A 20,081-nucleotide genomic window follows, 5' to 3' on the forward strand; every position below is an offset into this window, starting at 1 on the left:
TTATGAGTTCATGCAAATAGAAGTTGTGAGATTTATTATTCATTTGGCAATCATTAGGAGAATAATAAATCTCACAGCGATCCTGTTCAATATGTTTTAACTCTTAAAACATATCAACTAGAAGTCTCCACTTTCATGATCAAGACAAATCATCTTAGTTGACACATTATAGTCTTCGCAGATAAAATGCCCAATTTCATCACCGACTACGAACTATAAATTCTGAGTTTACAAAGAACTTGTGATTTACATCTTCTGTGACTTTTCACATAAATCACATACAATGCATCTCATGGACTATATGATAATGTCCCATATTCATGTTACCATTATTTTAGATAATAATAAAATAATTTTATCAATCACAATATTAAGTCATACATAATGTCATACATAGCATCATACAATAGGATTTAAGGGCACTAATCCTAATAGTATGTTCAGTAAAGCTCTAGTGGTTTAAAGTTGATAAAAGAGACATGTTACTTGGCGTGTTTTTTTTAACTCCCTGAACTCTGACGAGTCCGTGTGTAGCAGGTAATATATAGTAAGCATCTTTTATCACATAGCACTTTAGATAATAAAATTCCCAATTGCTCTTTTCCTAAAACTTAATATTCATCATGTGACACATACTCAATATCCCTAACCATCTAACTGCTGAAAAAATAACTATTCATTCAATTCTCAGTTGTTGCTATACAAACTTAAAAACTTCATTATATTATTCTACATAAATCTTATTACTTCTTTCAGCTAAAATCCAACTCAAACACATGGCCTAATCCAATTGACTATCTTTAATCTCCAACTATATGCAAAATATTCATGATATCTCTGATACCCAGCTTCTATCTGCCATAATCAGACCATATATTTCTCTGCCAGCTACCAGAGCAGAGTATAAAATACTCTTCTTGCTCACTAAGATTATGTCACAACACATTGAGACCTCAACTAAATCTCTAAAACTTCATTATTTTTCAACCAATCCTTCTATTACTTGCTAGAAATGTGTTGTAATAGAACCTTACACCAAAAACACAAACATCCAAAAGGGAAAATATTTCCAGCAGAACTCCAACAGTGTATTCAGCACTTGACACCTGGCTGGAAGTGATATCATCAGCCATTTAATGTTGAAATCCCAGCTGCCAACTGCTATACCCAAAATAGCAAGATACCCTTGAAAGATATCTTACCATTTTTAGCCAAATCTATATAATAAATGCTGAATGTCCTCTTCAACAGTCTAAAACCACCCAACTGACCTCATTTGCTTCTGTCCAAAGCAACAGTTGACTTATGATAGCTGTGACAGCTGTCTTATGATAGCTGGGACAGCTTTTCCTGACAACTGGGACAGCTTTTTCAGAATAGTTGTGATAGCTGACCCAGCAGCCTGAGCATTACTGATTTTTTTCCACATTTGACTAAAACCAAAACCAGCTAAACTAACCATCTTTTTTTTTTTGTTGCCAAAATACCTTCCTTTTCTGCTACTCTTTCCCTAGCAGCTCTTACCCAAAACAACAAGAATACGTTAAAGCTAAACCTACTTTTTTTGCCCAAATATTAAAATCAATTTTCTGAAGATTCATTGCTATTTGGGACAAATTTTGGTTGAGATTCTTTGCTAAAATACCCCCTTAAACTCAGCTAAAATGGGACCCTCATCAACACCTTAAAGGGGACACAAAATGGAGAAGAGCAACTCTTTCACAAACCTTTTTATTCTCTCTCCCTAATAATCTTATCAAGCTCTTAAAGAAGTTATGAGTTTTTAGTTTCAAAACCAGGAACTAAACCCTCCAGGCCTTAGCTCACAAATGCCCTTCATAAGCCTTCATACACCCTACAGAAGAAAATCCCAACAGCAAATCCTAGCAACTTTGCTAAACACACTACAACACCATTACTCTCTTATGCTCATTCTCTCACTCTCCATATTCTGAAAATACACTCATCTTACTACTCCTATCTCCAAATACCTAAACACATCTCCATACTCTTCTCTTACAAGATCTTTCATCATGGAAATCAATCTCTACAACTTCGCCAACAGTTATAATCTCATATTTTTACTATCTTTAACTACCATATCTCTCATACTTCCATATACCATACATATTACGAATGCTACATCCCACAAAACACTCATATCTCTAAACATCTCTTTCTCCACTTCTCTTACACAATCTCATACACATCTACTACACTATTACATATAACACACTACACTCATCTAAACTCCACTTCCATACTCTTTCACTTTGAAGTTCTACTGTTTTGCTGCTCATAAATACATATCAATACTCATCTCTATCTCTCTTATAAAAGTCTTTCTCATGGAAGGCATAAACTTTTAATGCTAAAGCCCTTTTCCTAGAAGGCACCAAGATCTTTAATCAAAGTCTTTCTCATGGAAGACACAAATCCATCTTACATAAAGCCCTTCTCTTAGAAGGCACAAGTACTCCATACAAAAGCCCTTCTCATGGAAGATAACACTATTCATAATTTCACAACAACTAAAAGAGTATTGTCAATGGGAAAACTCATTTAAGTGCATGATAAAGGGGCAAGCTTAACCAACCCCTACACACAACTAGATATACTCTCTTTCCCTCTAGTTGCACCCATTTTTCCCCCTCAATCTTGAACCTGTCATGGCAAACTGCCTCTCTACCGCTAGGATCACTCTGCTGGGATATCATCAACTTACAAAAGCTATACAGTTAGGCTACAAACCATACAAAGATAAGTGACTTTACATCCTTATCTTTAAATTTACATTTATTGAGTACATGATTACTTCACATTTAAATACATATTAATTTATTCCAACTACTATTACAACTATTAACTAAGGCTTAAACTCATTTAAATGCACGATAAGAGGGACAAGCTTAACTAGCCTCTACTGTTGGCATTCTGCTGGAATCTTATCAACTCACTGATGCTACACAGCTAGGTTACAAATCATATGAAGATAAGTGACGTTGCTTCTATATCTTTAAATTTATATCATTGAGTGCATGATTACTATACTTCTAAATAAATACTACTTTATTTCAACTACTAATCAAAGCTATCATATCAAACGCATATTGTATATTTATTCAACCATTATCATGATTTTTAGACTTTGGCTTTAATGGTTTGGTAGGCTTAAAAGTACACTGGTAGCTATTGGACCACGTTGCCCAATGTTGAGTTTCGGGACGCAGCTCCGCAAACGATCCCGGGTCTAGCAAGGTCACCCTTTAAAGGACCACACGTGGCCGAGCAACCGAAAAAGACCCCCGAACACATATTAGAAAACAAAAAACTAATATCAAGTGGCTCTGTGGCTGTGATTTTTTTTTGGTATTTAACATAAACTGCGTTGGGTATATACTTTGATATTATTATCTTAGGAATTTAGGATCCTACATTTGCTTTTGAAATAGAAGGGGAGTGTTTCATGATATGGGAGCATGCATAGGTCCATTTGGTTGATTTTAAGAAGAATTTCATAATAAAACAAACATTGACCCCTTGAGAATACTTTGGTTGAATAGACATCCAACATATTCGAAAAATTGTACAGTATATCGAAACATAAACATAACTGGTGGTGGTGGATGGTCGTTGATGAAGTGGCAGCGATGCTAGTTGGTGGTGGTGGACTAGTGGTAATGGCTAGAGGGGATGTGTTGGTTTTTATTTTATTTACCTTAGGAAACTGAAATAAAAGAAGAATAAAATTTTAATTAAGTAGATGTACGCTTGGCAGTTTTTTATTTATAGTGCATATAATAGTATAAGAAAAGTGGCATAGAAGATTTTATAAGTTAAAAAAAAGTAGGTGACAACTGACATGGCAGTCCCGGATTGACGCGATCCATACTTATAAGTTTTACCACGCGTTTAGTTTTGCAAGTTGCAGCCATATACTTGTAAGATAAAATTTGGTTGCTCCCTTTATATTTTGTTTTGTTTGAAGTCAACGTTAGTTACTCTGAGTCTCTGAGCAAGAAGTTCAAGATCGCCATCTCCGTCTGGGTGGTTGCTTCACGCTGCTATACCGAATACTCTGTTTAAGGTTAGTCTTCTTATCACTCTGTACAGCACAAACTCTACTCCTATTTAAGATTAGCTAGCTGAAATGGTTTCTTATCTTAACTCTGTATTACAAACTTGGGAATTCAATTCTGATTATGTAAGTAAAATTAATTTTGTTGCTCATCTTTACTTTACTTTTTTTTTTTGTTGAAGTCAACGCTTGCTAGTGGTAGCTGGAAGTTCAGTATCTACTCTAATTCTATAAGGTTAGTCTTCTTATCTATGTATAGTACTCTCTCATAAATGGTTAGATTAGTCTTCTCATCCATATATAGTAATAGAATGCACTCATTAATGGTGAAGTTACCCCTTTGGCGTTTGGAAGGAACTGCTTGAGCTTGTTACACAGTATTTACAATGGCTTCCTTTTTATTGGGGAAAATGATTGGACTGTATGTTGAAGATTTCTAATCTAAGAAATTTTAGTGGAAATGGGAAGAAAAAAGAGCAAAACAATTTATGTGGCTTGGTACTGTGCCTACATCCGCAGGTACCACACCGGTACAACACAGACACTTCATTTGGGCTGTTGTACTGGTGCCGTACCTGTGTAATACCGGTGTCATATCTGCCATGTTATAGTTTTTCAAAAATTGCTTGTGTTGCCATGACGTACCCGTGTTTGTGTCCGTGTCTGTACTTTCTAGAATTCCACTATATAAAAATAAAAATAAGGGTTTTCAACGTACTTATACGGCCCGAACAAATCCTAGCCCAACACATTGAATTTCCCAATTGATTTAGACAACAAGGTCTTTTTTTGTATGTTTGTTTTCCCCAAACTTGATTTGGGTTATGTTTTGATAAATTAATAGTTTTTATTTATCTAAGCAGGTTCTGCCTAAAGGTTAGTGGAGAATGGAGACTATTTAATATCAGAGGAGAACGAAAGGAAGAAAAAAGGATATAGAAGATTCTTAAAGAAGTCTAGTTCAAGTAAAGCTACAAGAGCAAATGGAGGTGTGTATTCTCTTTGATAATGTAGATTCAAAACTACATAGTTATAATGCCCTTGTGGAACATGTTTTATTTTATTTTTATTTTTTTCTGAAACATTATTTAAATGTCATACAGTTGCTTATGAACGTTGAAATTAATGCAGAACCATCAAAGTTGCATGAGAAGGAAGTCAGAAATTCTATGAGTGGCGGGTGGCGGGGAGGTATTTCTCTACCCAAAACACAATTTACAAAGACTAATTTCTTCATTCAATTGTCAATAGCTATCTTTACAATGACACAAAGACTAATTTATGATGACAACATCATAACTAACTAACTACACCTAAGCAAGTGTGTAATTGAATTAGTTACATGTTAAAATATTCACAAACTATATCTAACACAACATTTATTCCACATGTCTAACCAACTTATAAATCAATTAAGAATATGCCTAATTGTTTGATCACATGTCATAAAGATAGGAGATGGAACTTGTTCACTTGGCTTCCTCAAGACATTACTCAGCCATATGAATTTTCTTGCTTCAAATGCTTTGCATCAGATGTATGTAACTCGTTATCATTGTGGGAGCTTATGGTTGTTATCATAATCCTTCATCATAAAATCAACCCTATTTGGGTGGTTTGTTGTCCATATTTCACCTAAACGAGTTACAAATACCAAAACCCCACAAGGGTGGTTTGGGTATTCAAAAACTTAGTTCTTTTAATCAAGTGCTATCAGGAAAGTAGCTTTGGATTTTTGTAGTGGAAAATAATCATCTTTGGAGAAGAGTCATTTAGATGAAATATGGAGAAGAATGGGGAGGATAGACAATGAAGCGGATTAAGGGACCTTATGGTGTGTGTTTATGGAAGAGTATAAGTGGGGGATGAGATTCCTTCAACTTCTTAAAACTTGACGTACAAGAAGGATCTAGAGTGAGGTTTTGGACATCTGGAGCGGGTTAAACATTTTTTCCCAGATTTTTATGCCTTAGTTGTTGACAGGGAAGCTTCCGTTTGTTCAGCCTTTTCAAGATTGAGAACTAGAATCAGTGATAAATTTTTTTGAGTTGCTCTATAAGTGCTTGCCTCCATCTCTTGGTGGAGATTGAGTTTTATGGATTCCAACAAAGAGTGGAATATTTAAGATTCATTCCTATTATAATGCCTTTAGGGGTTTCACATGCCACTCTTTTCCATGGAAGAGCATTTAGGGTGCTAGGGTCCCTTGAAAGGCAGCGTGTGTTTTGTGTGAACTACATTTTTAGGAAAAATTTTGTCAATTGATAATCTCCATAGGCAGCACTTATTGATAATTTGATTAGTGTTGTCCGGTTAAAAGGAGTGGGAAATCAATTAATCATTTTCCCTTCCATTTCTTTTTTATAACAAATATTTGGTCATTTGTTTCTGCATTGTTTGGGACAGTTTGGATGATGCCAAAATCTGTGATTGAGTTCTTGGAAGGTTGGCAAGGATGATTCCATTGCCTAGCAAGCCACTACTGTTATGTGAAGTCTTTGGCGTGAATTAAATATGAGGATTTTTTTATGGTGCTGAGTAATCTAATTTTGAAATCAAATAGTGTTTTTTTTTTTTTTTTTTAAGTTCTTGTATGATTAGATGACTGCCTTAGGTACCATCCCCTTGTTGTCTTTCGTTAATGTTGTAGATTTGTCCTTGTGATTTTACTCTTTGGAAAGGGATTTGTGTGACCCTCCCTTTTCTTTTCTAATTATTTAAAAAAATAAAAAATCTTATTTAGTTTTGAAGAAGTCCAAGTTCGATTAGAAATTAGGAATAGGTATTAATCATCTATGTATATGGATATAATGTTTTTCAAATCAAAAGAGGAGAATAAATTTTCAAAAGTTATGAAACCAAATTTGAGGTTTGTGTGATATAATCTTCTATGAGGTGTCATGCGAGGATTTTCTCAACAAAAAAAAAAAAAAAAGGTGTAATGAGAGGAAATGCTAGGTGTCATGCTTAGAATTTTTTTTTTTTTTTTTTTTTTGTCCTTAAATTTTCAACAGTTCGAAACCTTGCACTGGGTTACTATTCACAGTCCTGTAATAGCAACCCAAACCTTAGGTTTTACTCGTTAGAAATCCTATATTCCTTTCAATTGTCAAGCCTTTTTTCCACTAAATTTTATCCCTAATTCTTAAAAAATTCTAAATTTGATCATGTTCCCCTTTGTCTTTCGTCATTTTGGGCAGGCTGGATTTGTTGCTGATGCTTTAGTTTTGGCTTTGTTCTCATGTGTGGTGGGAATTGAGCTGTGTGACTCTGGCTTGGGTGTTGTTTGGTATAGGTTGAAGGTATGGTTTAGGTGTTGAGGTTGTGATTGAGGTCTTCTCCTACTCACAATTTCTTGTTAGATCGTGTTGGATACCTTGTCAAAGAGGTCTTCTTTGAGAGGCTATTCTTTTTTGCTGCAGCTCTTGTTAATCATGGGTGTTTTTTTGAAGCACAATAAAGAAAAATCAATTAACAACATAGCACGGCTAAAGTAGTGGATGTGGCACATTCCACATAGATTGCTACCTCTATAATGTGAATATATTCATCAAATGTGGCTGTATCCCCTAACACCACCCTCTATATCGGTAATTATTGTTTCACACTCCCAAATATGAAATGTTTCCCAAATGTTCACACTTTCACACCTGATGTCCACATTTTCCACATGATATAGAAAAAATGTGGACACAATGTGAAAGAGTGTGGACACAGTTGGATGTGAAACAAGCAAAGCCCCTTTCTATAATAACCTATGTTACTCTTTCTTAAAAAAGAAAAAAGAAAAAAAAAAAAAAAAAAAAAAAAGCTCATGTTAGAATAGATTAATTTTGCCATGGTGAACTGATGTCATAATCATACAGTGACGTATTGGTATGAGATATATATATATATATATATATATATATATATATATATATATATATTTCTAAAGTTGGGTTATTTTGATGTACATACCAACTTGATATGGAAATCATATGTGCTTGAGCAAATTGAATCCACAAGAAAAAAGGGCTTTAATGTTTTTACCATTTTATATTTAAAACAATAACACAAATATATTATGACTGTGTTTTAATATTAGATTTTCGAAAAGAAAATTACAAAAAAGGGTCATAAGCCCATGAATGAATAAATCTTCATCGATTAAAAATTCTCCTTAAGATGGTTTAGTTATGTTTAGAGGAAAGCAATTAATGCACTAATGAGAAACAGTGAGTTAATTTAAGTGGAATGAAAAAAGGTCGAGGAATACCAAATTAATAGAAATTTTAAAAAATGACATATCAATTAAGTAACTGAAAGTATAACTTCTTATTGAATAGAAATGGCAAAAAAGAACACTTGTGGCTGACTCTAACAAGTATGTTGAGGATCCATAGCTGACCCCAAATTTGGAATTACGGTTTGGTTGTTGTTGATCAAAAATAAGCTCCATGTCTAAAGACCATTCACGAGATTGTGAAAACTGTGCTTTAATTTTTGTAATTGAACCATGTTTGCGCCTTTTGAATAACAAAGTCCTTTTTTGTGTGGTTTTATATTATACTTATTACTTCTCTAAACTGAAAATTCATTCTTCAATTTGCATTTAGAGTTTTTGTTAATGTTTAAAATTTTTTATTGTTGTGACACAGATATGTGGGGGGCAGCAGCTTCTGGTATAGGTTCAGCTGCAGCTTCTGCTGTGGGTACTGCAGCAGGGGATGAGACCTACAAATATGCAAAAGAGATTATCACTAACCTGAGTTGCAAAGTTGAGAATGAAGCTGATTATGATCTAGAATACAACTATGAAAGGTTAATAGAGCAAGCAAAGAAGCTTTATGCCTGCAGGGATGATATATTGGCTCAAGCAAAGACAAAGCTGGTCACTCAAGTATATGAAGCCTGGATTTCTAAGGTCACAAAGAGTGAAGAAGAGGTGCAAGATCTAGAAACCAAGTACAAGAAAGAAAAAGGCAAAAAAAGGACATGGAGTCAACGTTTGATTGGGTCAAGCGAGTTACGCACAGATCTTAGCCAAAGCATGGCAGAGAAGTGCAAGAAACTGCATAATCTTTGGGTAGAGGGAAAGTCTGAGATAGGAATAGTGGTTGAGAAATTGCCAGAGCGTGTGATAATTATGCATGGACCCAAATCAGAAGACAAGATATTTCTTGAATCATATGTTGAAGAAATACTAGGCCATCTGAGGGATAAAAATGTTAAAAGAATCGGACTTTGGGGAATGTCAGGAATTGGGAAAACAACCATAATGCAGAGCTTAAATAACAATGAAGATACTGCTAAAATGTTTGATATTGTTATTTGGGTAACTGTATCAAAGGATTGGAATTTAGAAAAATTGCAACACAAAATTGCTGATCGGTTAAAATTGAATATGGAAGGCATCACTGACCCTAATGAAATTGCCCAACTAATATGTAGAGACTTGAAAAGCAAAAGGTGTCTACTCCTTTTGGATGAAGTTCGGGAAGTTCTTGATCTGCCTCTGATAGGAATGTGTGAAAGTGAAAAGGATAGCAAGGTGGTAGTGGCAAGTAGAAATTATCATGTTTGTTGTGATATGGAAACTGATTTGGAAATTGATGTGAAACGATTGTCTGAAGCTGATGCATGGAAAATGTTCAAGGTAAAGGTGGGTCGAAATGTAAATCTTCCAGGTATTGAACCGATAGCCAAGTTAGTTGTCAGTGAATGTGCTGGTTTGCCGCTATTGATAGACAAAGTAGCAAGTATGTTTAGAAGAAAGGATAACTTTCACCTGTGGAGTGATGGATTAAGAAGTTTGCGGAGATGGCCAAGTATCAAAATCCAAGGCATCGATGAATTGATTGAGTACTTGAAGTTTTGTTATGAAGATTTAGATGATGAGGTTAAAAAGGCTTGCTTTCTATATGGTGCAATATATCCTGAAGACTATGAGATATATAAAGATTATCTGTTGGAATGTTGGAGAGCTGAAGGTTTCATTCATGATACAAGTGAGTTTAGAGTTGCACGTGACAAAGGGCATTCCATATTGGAGGAACTTATCAGCATTTCTTTACTAGAGAAGAGTGCAAAGATGAATCATGTCAGGATGAACAAAGTAATACGAAATATGGCCCTTAACATTTCTTCCCGAAGTTGTAATTTCAAGATTTTGGTGAAACCCCGTGAAGGGTTGCAAGAGGCCCCCAATGAGGTAGAGTGGCAACAAGCAAATCGAATCTCCTTGATGGATAATAAATTGTGCACTTTACCGGAAATGCCAGATTGCAATGAGCTTTCAACATTGTTATTACAGAGAAACCAAGACCTAATAGTGATTCCTGAGACATTCTTTGGATGCATGCAAAATCTACGGGTTTTAGATTTACATGGCACTGGAATTACATCATTACCATCATCAATATCTTGCTTGAAGCGTCTCAAAGCATTATATCTGCATTCTTGCAACTGTTTAATGGAACTCCGTTACTTAGAAGGACTTGAGCATCTCGAGGTGCTTGATATTCGAGACACTAGCCTTAATCATTTTCCAATTCAGATTGGACGTTTGAATCAGTTGAAGTGTTTACGTATGTCATTGTCGAATTTTGGCATTAGGCATTCAAGTAACATAGAATATTGCCGAAGTGTCTTTTCAAGTCTTCTTTTACTAGAAGAACTACTAATAGATGTGGATCCAAATAATCAAAGTTGGGAGGTGACTATGAAGACTATTTCTGAGGGAGTGGCTAAATTGACGCATTTGACTTCACTATCAATTTGCTTCCCTACTGTGGATTGTCTTAAGAGTTTTATCTCAACGAGTCAATTGTGGAAGGATTTCCGCTTCACATTTCAATTTTCTGTTGGTTATCATGACACGACTCTTTATAAAATTCTTGATTGCTTCGAATATCAAATTAGGAAATGTTTGAAGTTTGCAAATGGTGAAGGTGTAGATCCAATAATTTCTGATGTTCTTTTGGAAACTGATGCATTTGAATTGATTGGCCACAAGGGAACTTCAAGACTATCAGATTTTGGTATCGAAAGTATCAACAAGATGCGAGGTTGTTTGATTGAAGGATGCAATGAAATTGAAACGATTGTTGATGGTAACAGAGTAAAGAGAAGTGCGTTAACATGCTTGGAAAAGATGTTCATAAATAATGTTCCAAACTTAAAAAGCATTTGGGAAGGTCCTGTACATAATGGAAGCCTGTCACAACTAACAACTTTAACTTTGTGCAAATGTTTGAAGTTGAAGAAGATATTCTCTGGTGGCATGATTAAACAACTCTCTCAACTTCAACACGTGAAAGTTGAAGATTGTCCTGAAATTGAAGAGATTATTGCAGAGTCTGAAAATAATGGCTTGAAACCTGACGCACTTCCAAGATTAAAGATGCTAGAGCTTTCTAATCTTCCAAGGGTAAAAAGCATTTGGACAAGTGACTCATTGAAATGGCCATCTTTAGAGAAGATTAAGATCTCCATGTGCCAGATGTTGACAAAATTGCCCTTCAACAGTGAGAATGCAATCAACTTGAGATGTATTGAAGCCCATCAGACATGGTGGAGTGCATTGGCATGCCAAGATGATGCTATTGAACAAAGATTAAGGTCTTTATGGTTTCAATCTCCTTCATAGAGGTTCTTCTCTAGATAAGGTAATGGTAGAAATGTTTACTCCTCCTTTAAATTTTCATTTTCTTTATTTTTCAAGATATCTTATGAATGTGTGTGATTGTTTAGCATTTGTGATTACATGAATGTTGGATTCAAACCTTCCTCATATTTGGTCATGATTATCTTAAATCTTTAATGAAATTTTTTGAACATTTAAGTTATACCATATAAGATATCAACCTTGCTTCACTTCAGTTTTGGGTAGCCAAACCTACCTTACATAGGCATTTCATGAATTTCTGTTGATTTGTGAATAACAGAAATTTTTGTCGCTATATAGAAAATATTGCTTCCAAAAAGCAATTTAGAAATTTCTTGTACATACTAGAAGCCTAGCTCAACTAATAGCTTTAACTTTATGCAGATGTTTGAAGTTGAAGATATCCTCCTATGGTTGAATAGCTCTTTCAACTTCAACACTTAAGACTAGAGTTGAACAATGACTTGAAATCAAAGAGATACTTTTGGTTGGAATTTGGAAATGCATTTGGATTGATGACTGATTGAAGTGGCTATATTTAGAGTGTAATACGATATTTATGTGTTGACAAAATAGCCCTTCAAGAATGAGAACGTAGTTAATATGAGACATATTGAAGGCCATTAATCATGGTGTAGTTCATTGTCATGGCAAGAAGATGCTATTGAGCAGAAATTATGATATATATGCATCTTCAACTGGTGCATTTGGTTTCATTCCTGTTCACAACAGTCCTATCTAAGGTAGTGGTAAAATTCTTGCTCCAACTTTTGGTTTGTAAGATTTAATACTTTCATGTTCCTTTTTTTTCTTTCCCCTTTTTAACATGACATGAATGCTAGTGTCTACTATATTGACGTGTGATTGTTTTGTATTTGTGATTAAAATAAAATGTTAGACCGAAACCCTTCCTCTTCTCAAAAAAAAAAAAAAAAAAAAAAAAAAAAGGAAACCCTTCCTTATAGTTTGATTTTCTATATTAATAATAGAAGATGCAATCTTGCTAATTCACTTGATTTTTAGTAGCCAAAACTACCCTTGTTCATATGCCTCCTACTTTCAAATGTTTGTTTGGAAACGTTCGAGTTCAGCTTAGATCATGATCATCTTTGCCACAACTTTGTGTTTATTATTATTATTATTTTGGTAATATGGGAATATTATAAAACAATAAGAAGCAGCTATATAAGCTGTATCAGTGCATAAACGGTTACAACCTAGACGGCTAGTCCCATCAGGTCATCCATCAAAAGAGGTTGTAACTCCACAGGAGTACTCAAAATGAGGAAGTCATTAGTCATATTGCGTCTGAATAGCCTTTCTTGCTAGAGCATCAGCAAACGGGTTTGCCTCCCTATAGCAGTGGCTCAGCTTCCACAAAGGAATTTGGTTCAACAGGTTCTGCAATCATCAACAATTGGTGCAAATTCAGCATAGCTATTTTCGTTATTAGACAGCAAACTAGCCAACCTTAGGAATGACGATATCCTGAATAACAGGAATTTTTGTCTTCATAAAATATTGCTTCGAGATATCATTTGTCAATATGAATGTTCATGGCTAATGCCTGACATGCTTAAAATTTCAATGTCCAAAGCAATTTGAGCCATGGCAATAAAAAGTTTTCTTGTTAATGTACCTACGTACACCATCCCCCCCCCCCCCCCCTTTTTCTTTCAGGCACCAGATTTTATTCCCTCTCTCATTTATCCCGACCTCACAGATGAAGCATAATCCATGTTACCTCCTCACCTTTCTGATCCAAAGAAAATAAACAAAGGTAAAGTTTTAAGAATCTAGTTGACAAGGAAGCTCCATGTAGTTACATGGATGGACATTCGATGAATTGACCATGCCAAAACTTTAAAGTAATTGTACTTTTTTTTTTTTTATAATCTTTTTCATGTTTAGCATATTTTCCTTGCATTTTCATTGCTTCTTAATAAGAAAACTAAAGTCTTCATTAATTTGATGAGTAAAATGTACGATAGCAAAACATTAAGAATGTCAATTACTTATTCAATTCATCAATATATATATAAAAGCAGAGATCTCATGTGGGAGAGCACGAAGTTTTGCCAAGTAGCACTCTCTTTGAAAAGATAATTGATTTTTTTTTTTTGAAATAAAATACATCATTTTTAATTTATTACACTTATTAGATGCCACATCAGTTATTTAATAACTCAACAGATTTTAATTAGTAATAAATAAGACTAATGGATAAGATAGAGGGGTGTTAATCATCAAAAACTCTTTATTTTCCTTATTCCTTCATCCTAAGGTTTTCTTATGCTTATGCCTACTCCTCTTCCCTTAAAATTAAATGTCTACTCTTCCTAAATCACTACATGCCTTTTCCTATGCCTATGTTGCTAAATTACCGATTCTATGTTCTATAATTTGCACAAACTAAAATAGCATTCAGATTATTTAAAAACACATGAAATCATATAAAAATCACCAAATTAGAATTTAAAATTATAACTAAATTTTTAAAAGAAATTTAGGCACATTTGCACAAAAATTCCATGTAACTAAGTCACACTTAGGAATATTGGACCATTTTTCCTTTGTATAAATAGAAGGGTCCCAATGGGATGAAGAGCTAACAATTTTCTCTCCAAAACATTTATTGTAGGAACAAAAAAGTTTTCCATTGTAGACTTTTCACGATTAAAGAACATGAATTGCCAACTAAGCAAACTAAAGTTTTTAGTACCTACAGCAATTTCACAACATCAAGAACAAATCTCAGTGTATACAATGTCAAATTTCATAGTCTCCTGTTACATCAAATGAGTGTTTAATTTTTCTTGCAAAGTATTAAATAGTAAAGCTTCTGGCCCTTAGTCTCAATTACAACTCTCAATCATGTTGGACTTGGATGATACCTATCAACAATGTATCATTATGAAATATAGAAAAAATTTGGAGTGTATACAACGTTTAGTGTGAATGGGAAGAAATTTCATCCAATTCCAATTGGTTAGGTTAGTAAGGGACCTATTCCAATTTAATGTTTCTGGAATTTTGTATACAAGTAATAATCAAGGAAACTTCCACCTAAAATAAGTCAGACTTTTGGCAAGAGAGAAAATTGATGTCTAGACAAATCAAGCTAAGGCCGACCAAAATGGACCATATTCTTAATTTATTATCTCTATTTGTTCCATGTACAAGACTTATAGTCAATGCTTGGCATATAAAAGATGAACATCTTATCTAAAGTCCATCCTCTGAAAGCTTAAGAAAAAATTCATTTAAACTAACACAACATATAAATTATAAAGGAATCAAAGAAAAATTGTCAAAAATAATGAAAATTTGCTTAAATTCTTATAAGGATGAACACAATAGCAATATCTTTTTTTTTTTTTTAAATAAAGATAAAAAAAAAAATCTATACTTATTTTGTACGTATGATAAAGTCCTATCACAAAGTTTTTTGAGACTCATGTTGATTAGTGATTAGAAATTATAAAGGAATAATCATGAATATATATATATAAAAGTAGAGATCTCATGTAGAAGTGCGTGAGGTCTTGCCAAGTAATGCTCTAATTTTGCATTTAGCATTTTTTTTTTTTTACCTTTTTCATTAAGTGTTTTTAACTATTACCCAAAAGTTTACATTAACTTATTTTACTGTTATCTCATTAGTCCCTCATTAATTGCCTAAGCTTACATCATACATTTCTCTCTTTCTCATGTCTTTTAGCATCCCCACCATTTTAATATTTTTAAAAAAAGTAAAAAAATAATAGTTAAGGACTAATAGTAATAACTTACCATATAAGGCCTTGGAGAGAGATAGAGAGATATAAAAATGTTATGGATTGTTAAATAAAACGCATTGTTTCACTATAAAATCAAAACACATTGTTTCACTATAAAAGACCTGAGACTGACAAAACATTTGAAAGAGAGAGAAAGAGAAATCTGAGGGGACGTCGCCTCTGTCATATTGGCCTCCCACCACCATCAAGACCTTAAACCTATACGGGTATTTTTTTTTTCTTTTTAAATTAGGAGATTAAATATGATTTAGGTTTGGGTAATTTGATTGGATAGTTTTTGTTTTGGGTATATAAATAGAAAGAATATTTGGTACGCAATGTAAAGCCATATTCTACCAAGCTTTGAAATTATTTATAAGACACGTGCATACACACTTGCCCACACCATGTTTTAATGTTTCACTATCAATGAGTAGAAGACAGTGAGACAGTTGGACATACTTTTATTTCATAGTATTAAATATGTGAAGACAACACAAATTATTTAATTTTCACGGTCCTGTTATTCTTTTGCATTTATTTTTTGTTTCATGATTTTAAAAAAACTTAATCTTACCTTTTTTTTAGGGTGAAAAATTAATCTTACTTTGAGAAGGCTATAAATATCCAGTGAAACAACAGTTATAAATTGCACACACATAACCATTATAATTATTCAGTTCAAGGAATGAGTATATATATATATATAAGCAGAGACCTCATGTGGGAGAGCACAAAGTTTTGTCAAGTGGCACTTTATTTGAAAAGATAATTGAATTTTTTTTTGAAATAAAATACTTCATTTTTAATTTATTACACTTATTAGATGCCACATCAGCTATTTACTAACTCAACAGATTTTAATTAGTAATAAATAAGACTAATAGATAAGATAGAGGGATGTTAATCATCAAAAACTCTTTGTTTTCCTTATTCCTCCATCCTAAGGTTTTCTTATGTTTATACCTACTCCTCTTCCCTTATAACTAAATGCCTACTCTTCCTAAACCACTACATGCCTTCTCCTATGCCTATGTTGCTAAATTACCGATTCTATGTTGTATAATTTGCACAAACTGAAATAACATTTAGATTATTTATAAACATATGAAATCATATAAAAATCGTCAAATTAGTGTTTAAAATTATAACTAAATTTTTAAAAGAAATCTAGACACATTTGCATAAAAATTCCATGTAACTAAGTCACACTTAGGAATATTGGACCATTTTTCCTTTCTATAAATAGAAGGGTCCCAATGCATAGTTTTCTCACACAAAAAAGGTTACCCCCCCCCCCCTCCCCCTGGTTCTCTCTCTCTCTCTCTCTCTCTCTCTCTCTCTCTCTCTCTCTCTCTCTCTCTCTCTCTCTCTCTCTCAATTTATTTTTCATTTTTTGTTTGATTTTTTCTTTTTATTGTATCCATACTTTAGGTTGATGTACTTTTGTGTTAATTAGAATTCTACTTTGGGTTGATGTGATTTAGTTTTGTGTTTTAAGTTGTTATCTTTTTTATTCTCTTTTATTATTAAATATTATTATAATGCTTCTATTATATTACATAGCATGACTTGGATAATTTTATATTTATTGCTATATATATTATTTTTACTCTTTTTTCTTCTCATTTTATTTTCTTCAACATTAAATTTTAGTCACATCCTTTGCACTATTAAATTATGCAGCACAAATCAAGAAAATGGCCAGACACACACATACTTTCCTTTAGAGAAATCAAAATATTTGTGTGATAAAGGGTCATATAATTTATAGTTTAGATAGCACTCTTTGAATGTGTCTAGGCCTATAGATTAAGCAATTTGTAGACTTAAAAAGCTATTGAGAATGGACTTTTTGATTCAAGACTAAAAAAATATGGATTGCTATATATTATTTAGATAAAAACCTTTACAATAGATATGTAGATATATATATATATATATATATATATATGCCACAAATTTAAATCATGCAAACTTAATAATTTTATATCATGTGTTCGCATCGTCTCTGCTTCTTCTTCTTCTTCTCAAAAATATTATGTATCATCTTTAAAGGATGCCAACAATATTGATCTTATGGGAAAAATTACATAAAAATTGGAAAAAAAAAATGTTTTATATTACAATCTACTAAAATTGTTTTTTAAAATATTTAAACTTTTGCTATTTTTTATATCACTGACGTATTTAACAGCAACCAAATGTTGTAACTTAAGTCTTAATATTCTTAAGTTGTTTCAAAAAAAAATATTAAAAAAAAGTTGTCACGAAAGAGGAGTTCATGTAAATTTTTTTGCAAAATGAAATATTTATTATGTAAGACTACCAAACTTGATAATTTGCAAATGATGGAACCACTCGCAACAATATTTGCATAGCTATATAGCTCTAGCTAAAGCAATTAAGCATACTTTTAGTCTTCAAAAAACACATATCTACCAATGATTAAACGTTCATCTTGGGTATTTTTAACTTTTCATATAATTTTACCTTTTTACATATTCATCTACTTTAATTAGATTTTTCTATAAAAAATAAATAAACAAATAAAAACTTTGATTTAGATATATATAAGTAAATAATGAAATAATGATTCATGAATAATCAAAAACCCAAAAAAAAAAAAAATATATATATATATATATATATATATATATATATACATATTTATCTTGTGCAGTTGTAACTTTATATATAATTTTGCATTTATATATTTATCAACTTTAATTTAGATGTTTATAACTAAATAATGAAATCTATAAACAAAGTAATTAAAACAATCATATTTCTACAATTCAAAAGGCCACCATTTCTTTTTTTCTTTTTTTTTAATAAGACCTTTTACATTTCCTTGGATTTTTTTTTTTTTTTTTTTTTTACTTTGACATACCACTAACCTAACCACTTCATACATTAAAAAAAAAAAAAATTAAGGCTTATTACTACTTCTATTAAGATATTATGGATGTCTTATTGATTAAGACCAAACTAGAGAAATGTCATTCATATTTCCTTGAAAATTCAGAGGGAGAAAAGAAATTGACATAAAAACCCTTTAACATACCACTAACATAATTACATCTATAATTATTTAAGTCATCCATGATATCTATTTCTTATTGATAACCATTAAAAAAAATAGAAATGACTATATAGAGGACATTGAAAACTTTATACTGCAATAAAAGCAACCATTACATTCTCTTAAATAAATTAATAATCAACAATTAAATATAATAATATAAATTTTGAACTTAAAACTAATCAAACTCTAAGAGGACTTTGGGAACAGCTTATTTAGTTAAAATTGAAAACTTTTTACTGAAAATACTATAGATAAAGGTAAAAGTTAGCTAAACAATATAGTGGGACCCATGATTATATATATATATATATATAATCATAATCTTCATATACCATGACTTAAAAAAATCTAAAGAACAATTCTACCTCTTATTTAATATCTATGTTATGCAAATCATCAACTAGTAAATATATGATAATGGTAAGAAACATTATAAACAAAATTATGATGAATATGATAAAAAAAAAAAATTTAAGAAAAACTATTTATAAAGTTTAGGGACTAAAATAGTATTTTACCTAAAAAATTATAACGCACAACGCGCCGGTCTGCGACTAGTCCATCTAATATCAAACACCAAGTGGCCAAACTCTGCAAATGTGGGTTCTCCTTCACATAGGATCTTCATTAGAGAGATATCTTCATTCTTAATAGTTAATCTTTGAGAACCAAGGTCAACTGCAAACTCAACAGCCCAATACACAGCTTGGGCACATGTCTCTTCCCTGAGTGCAATTAGCTCAATGACATTGCATATGGCCCCAATACAAAAATCGTCATGATCACGAATTATGATTGCCATGGCTCCCTTATCACTCTCCTTTTTTTTTTCTAGTTACTACTGCATTTACCTTGTATTGACCTCTTGCCAGAGGCGTCCACCCATTCATTGTTGTGGCTCAGGCATCTTCACAACTTGGGTATACTCCTCCAACAATTCTGTTGCACACTGTTGCCTGCTCTAACCAATATGACTGCTGAACCTTTCCCAATTGCCCCTACCCTGACTTCATTTATGCTTTCCCATATCAACCACATAAGCATAAACACTTGCTCATAGTCGTTCATGTATGTGTTGAATCACCCATTCAATTACATCTTTAATGTTGGCCTCATGAGTTTTCTCCAGCCGGTATGGAACCAAATTGACCTAATCAAACACTTTGATTCTTATTTATACTTCCCTCTTACATATTCATGAACTTGGATTTGGTTAGCATTTTGTGTTTGTTGGATCAGAAACCTAAACACACTTCATTTTTTTCACAGATAGCACGAGAAAGATTAGGCTAGAAGGACTACATTCAATGTACCAAGGATCTGAAGGCCATAGCTGCTTGACATTGAACCAATGACTTTGCATAAGGCAATGCACAAGCTAATTTTTATTAGGGAATATTTTGAGTGTTCAGCTGTTGGAAAAACTAGTTTTGCATCTTATGCAAAACTCACAGCGGAAGCAATACAAGTATCTACTTCATTCATGTG

At 32.8% G+C, this 20,081-nt stretch overlaps 1 protein-coding gene across 2 annotated transcripts; it reads left to right on the forward strand.

Moving 5' to 3' along the window:
* Positions 1 to 3,864: 3,864 nt before the first annotated feature.
* LOC142620605 (putative disease resistance protein At4g27220) lies at positions 3,865 to 12,631 on the forward strand. Of its 2 annotated transcripts, XM_075793953.1 has the most exons (6): positions 3,865 to 4,087; positions 4,261 to 4,313; positions 4,942 to 5,067; positions 5,210 to 5,269; positions 8,719 to 11,727; positions 12,111 to 12,631. In XM_075793953.1, exons 4-5 carry the CDS (start codon positions 5,248 to 5,250, stop codon positions 11,706 to 11,708), a joined length of 3,012 nt encoding a protein of 1,003 aa, XP_075650068.1. In that variant the 5' UTR covers positions 3,865 to 4,087; positions 4,261 to 4,313; positions 4,942 to 5,067; positions 5,210 to 5,247; the 3' UTR covers positions 11,709 to 11,727; positions 12,111 to 12,631. The 2 variants fall into 2 exon arrangements, with proteins under 2 accessions (XP_075650068.1, XP_075650074.1); XM_075793959.1 differs by lacking the exons at positions 3,865 to 4,087; positions 4,261 to 4,313; positions 4,942 to 5,067; positions 5,210 to 5,269 and adding an exon at positions 7,288 to 7,380.
* Positions 12,632 to 20,081: the final 7,450 nt, after the last annotated feature.

Source organism: Castanea sativa, chromosome 1 (genome assembly GCF_040712315.1).
Source record: "Castanea sativa cultivar Marrone di Chiusa Pesio chromosome 1, ASM4071231v1".
NCBI lineage: Eukaryota > Viridiplantae > Streptophyta > Magnoliopsida > Fagales > Fagaceae > Castanea > Castanea sativa.

Coding starts and splice junctions, on each gene's coding strand:
- LOC142620605 (XM_075793953.1), top strand. CDS start 5,248: ATGAGTGGCGGGTGGCGGGGAG. Junction 5,270..8,718: donor GAGTGGCGGGTGGCGGGGAG/GTATTTCTCTAC, acceptor GTTGTGACACAG/ATATGTGGGGGGCAGCAGCT.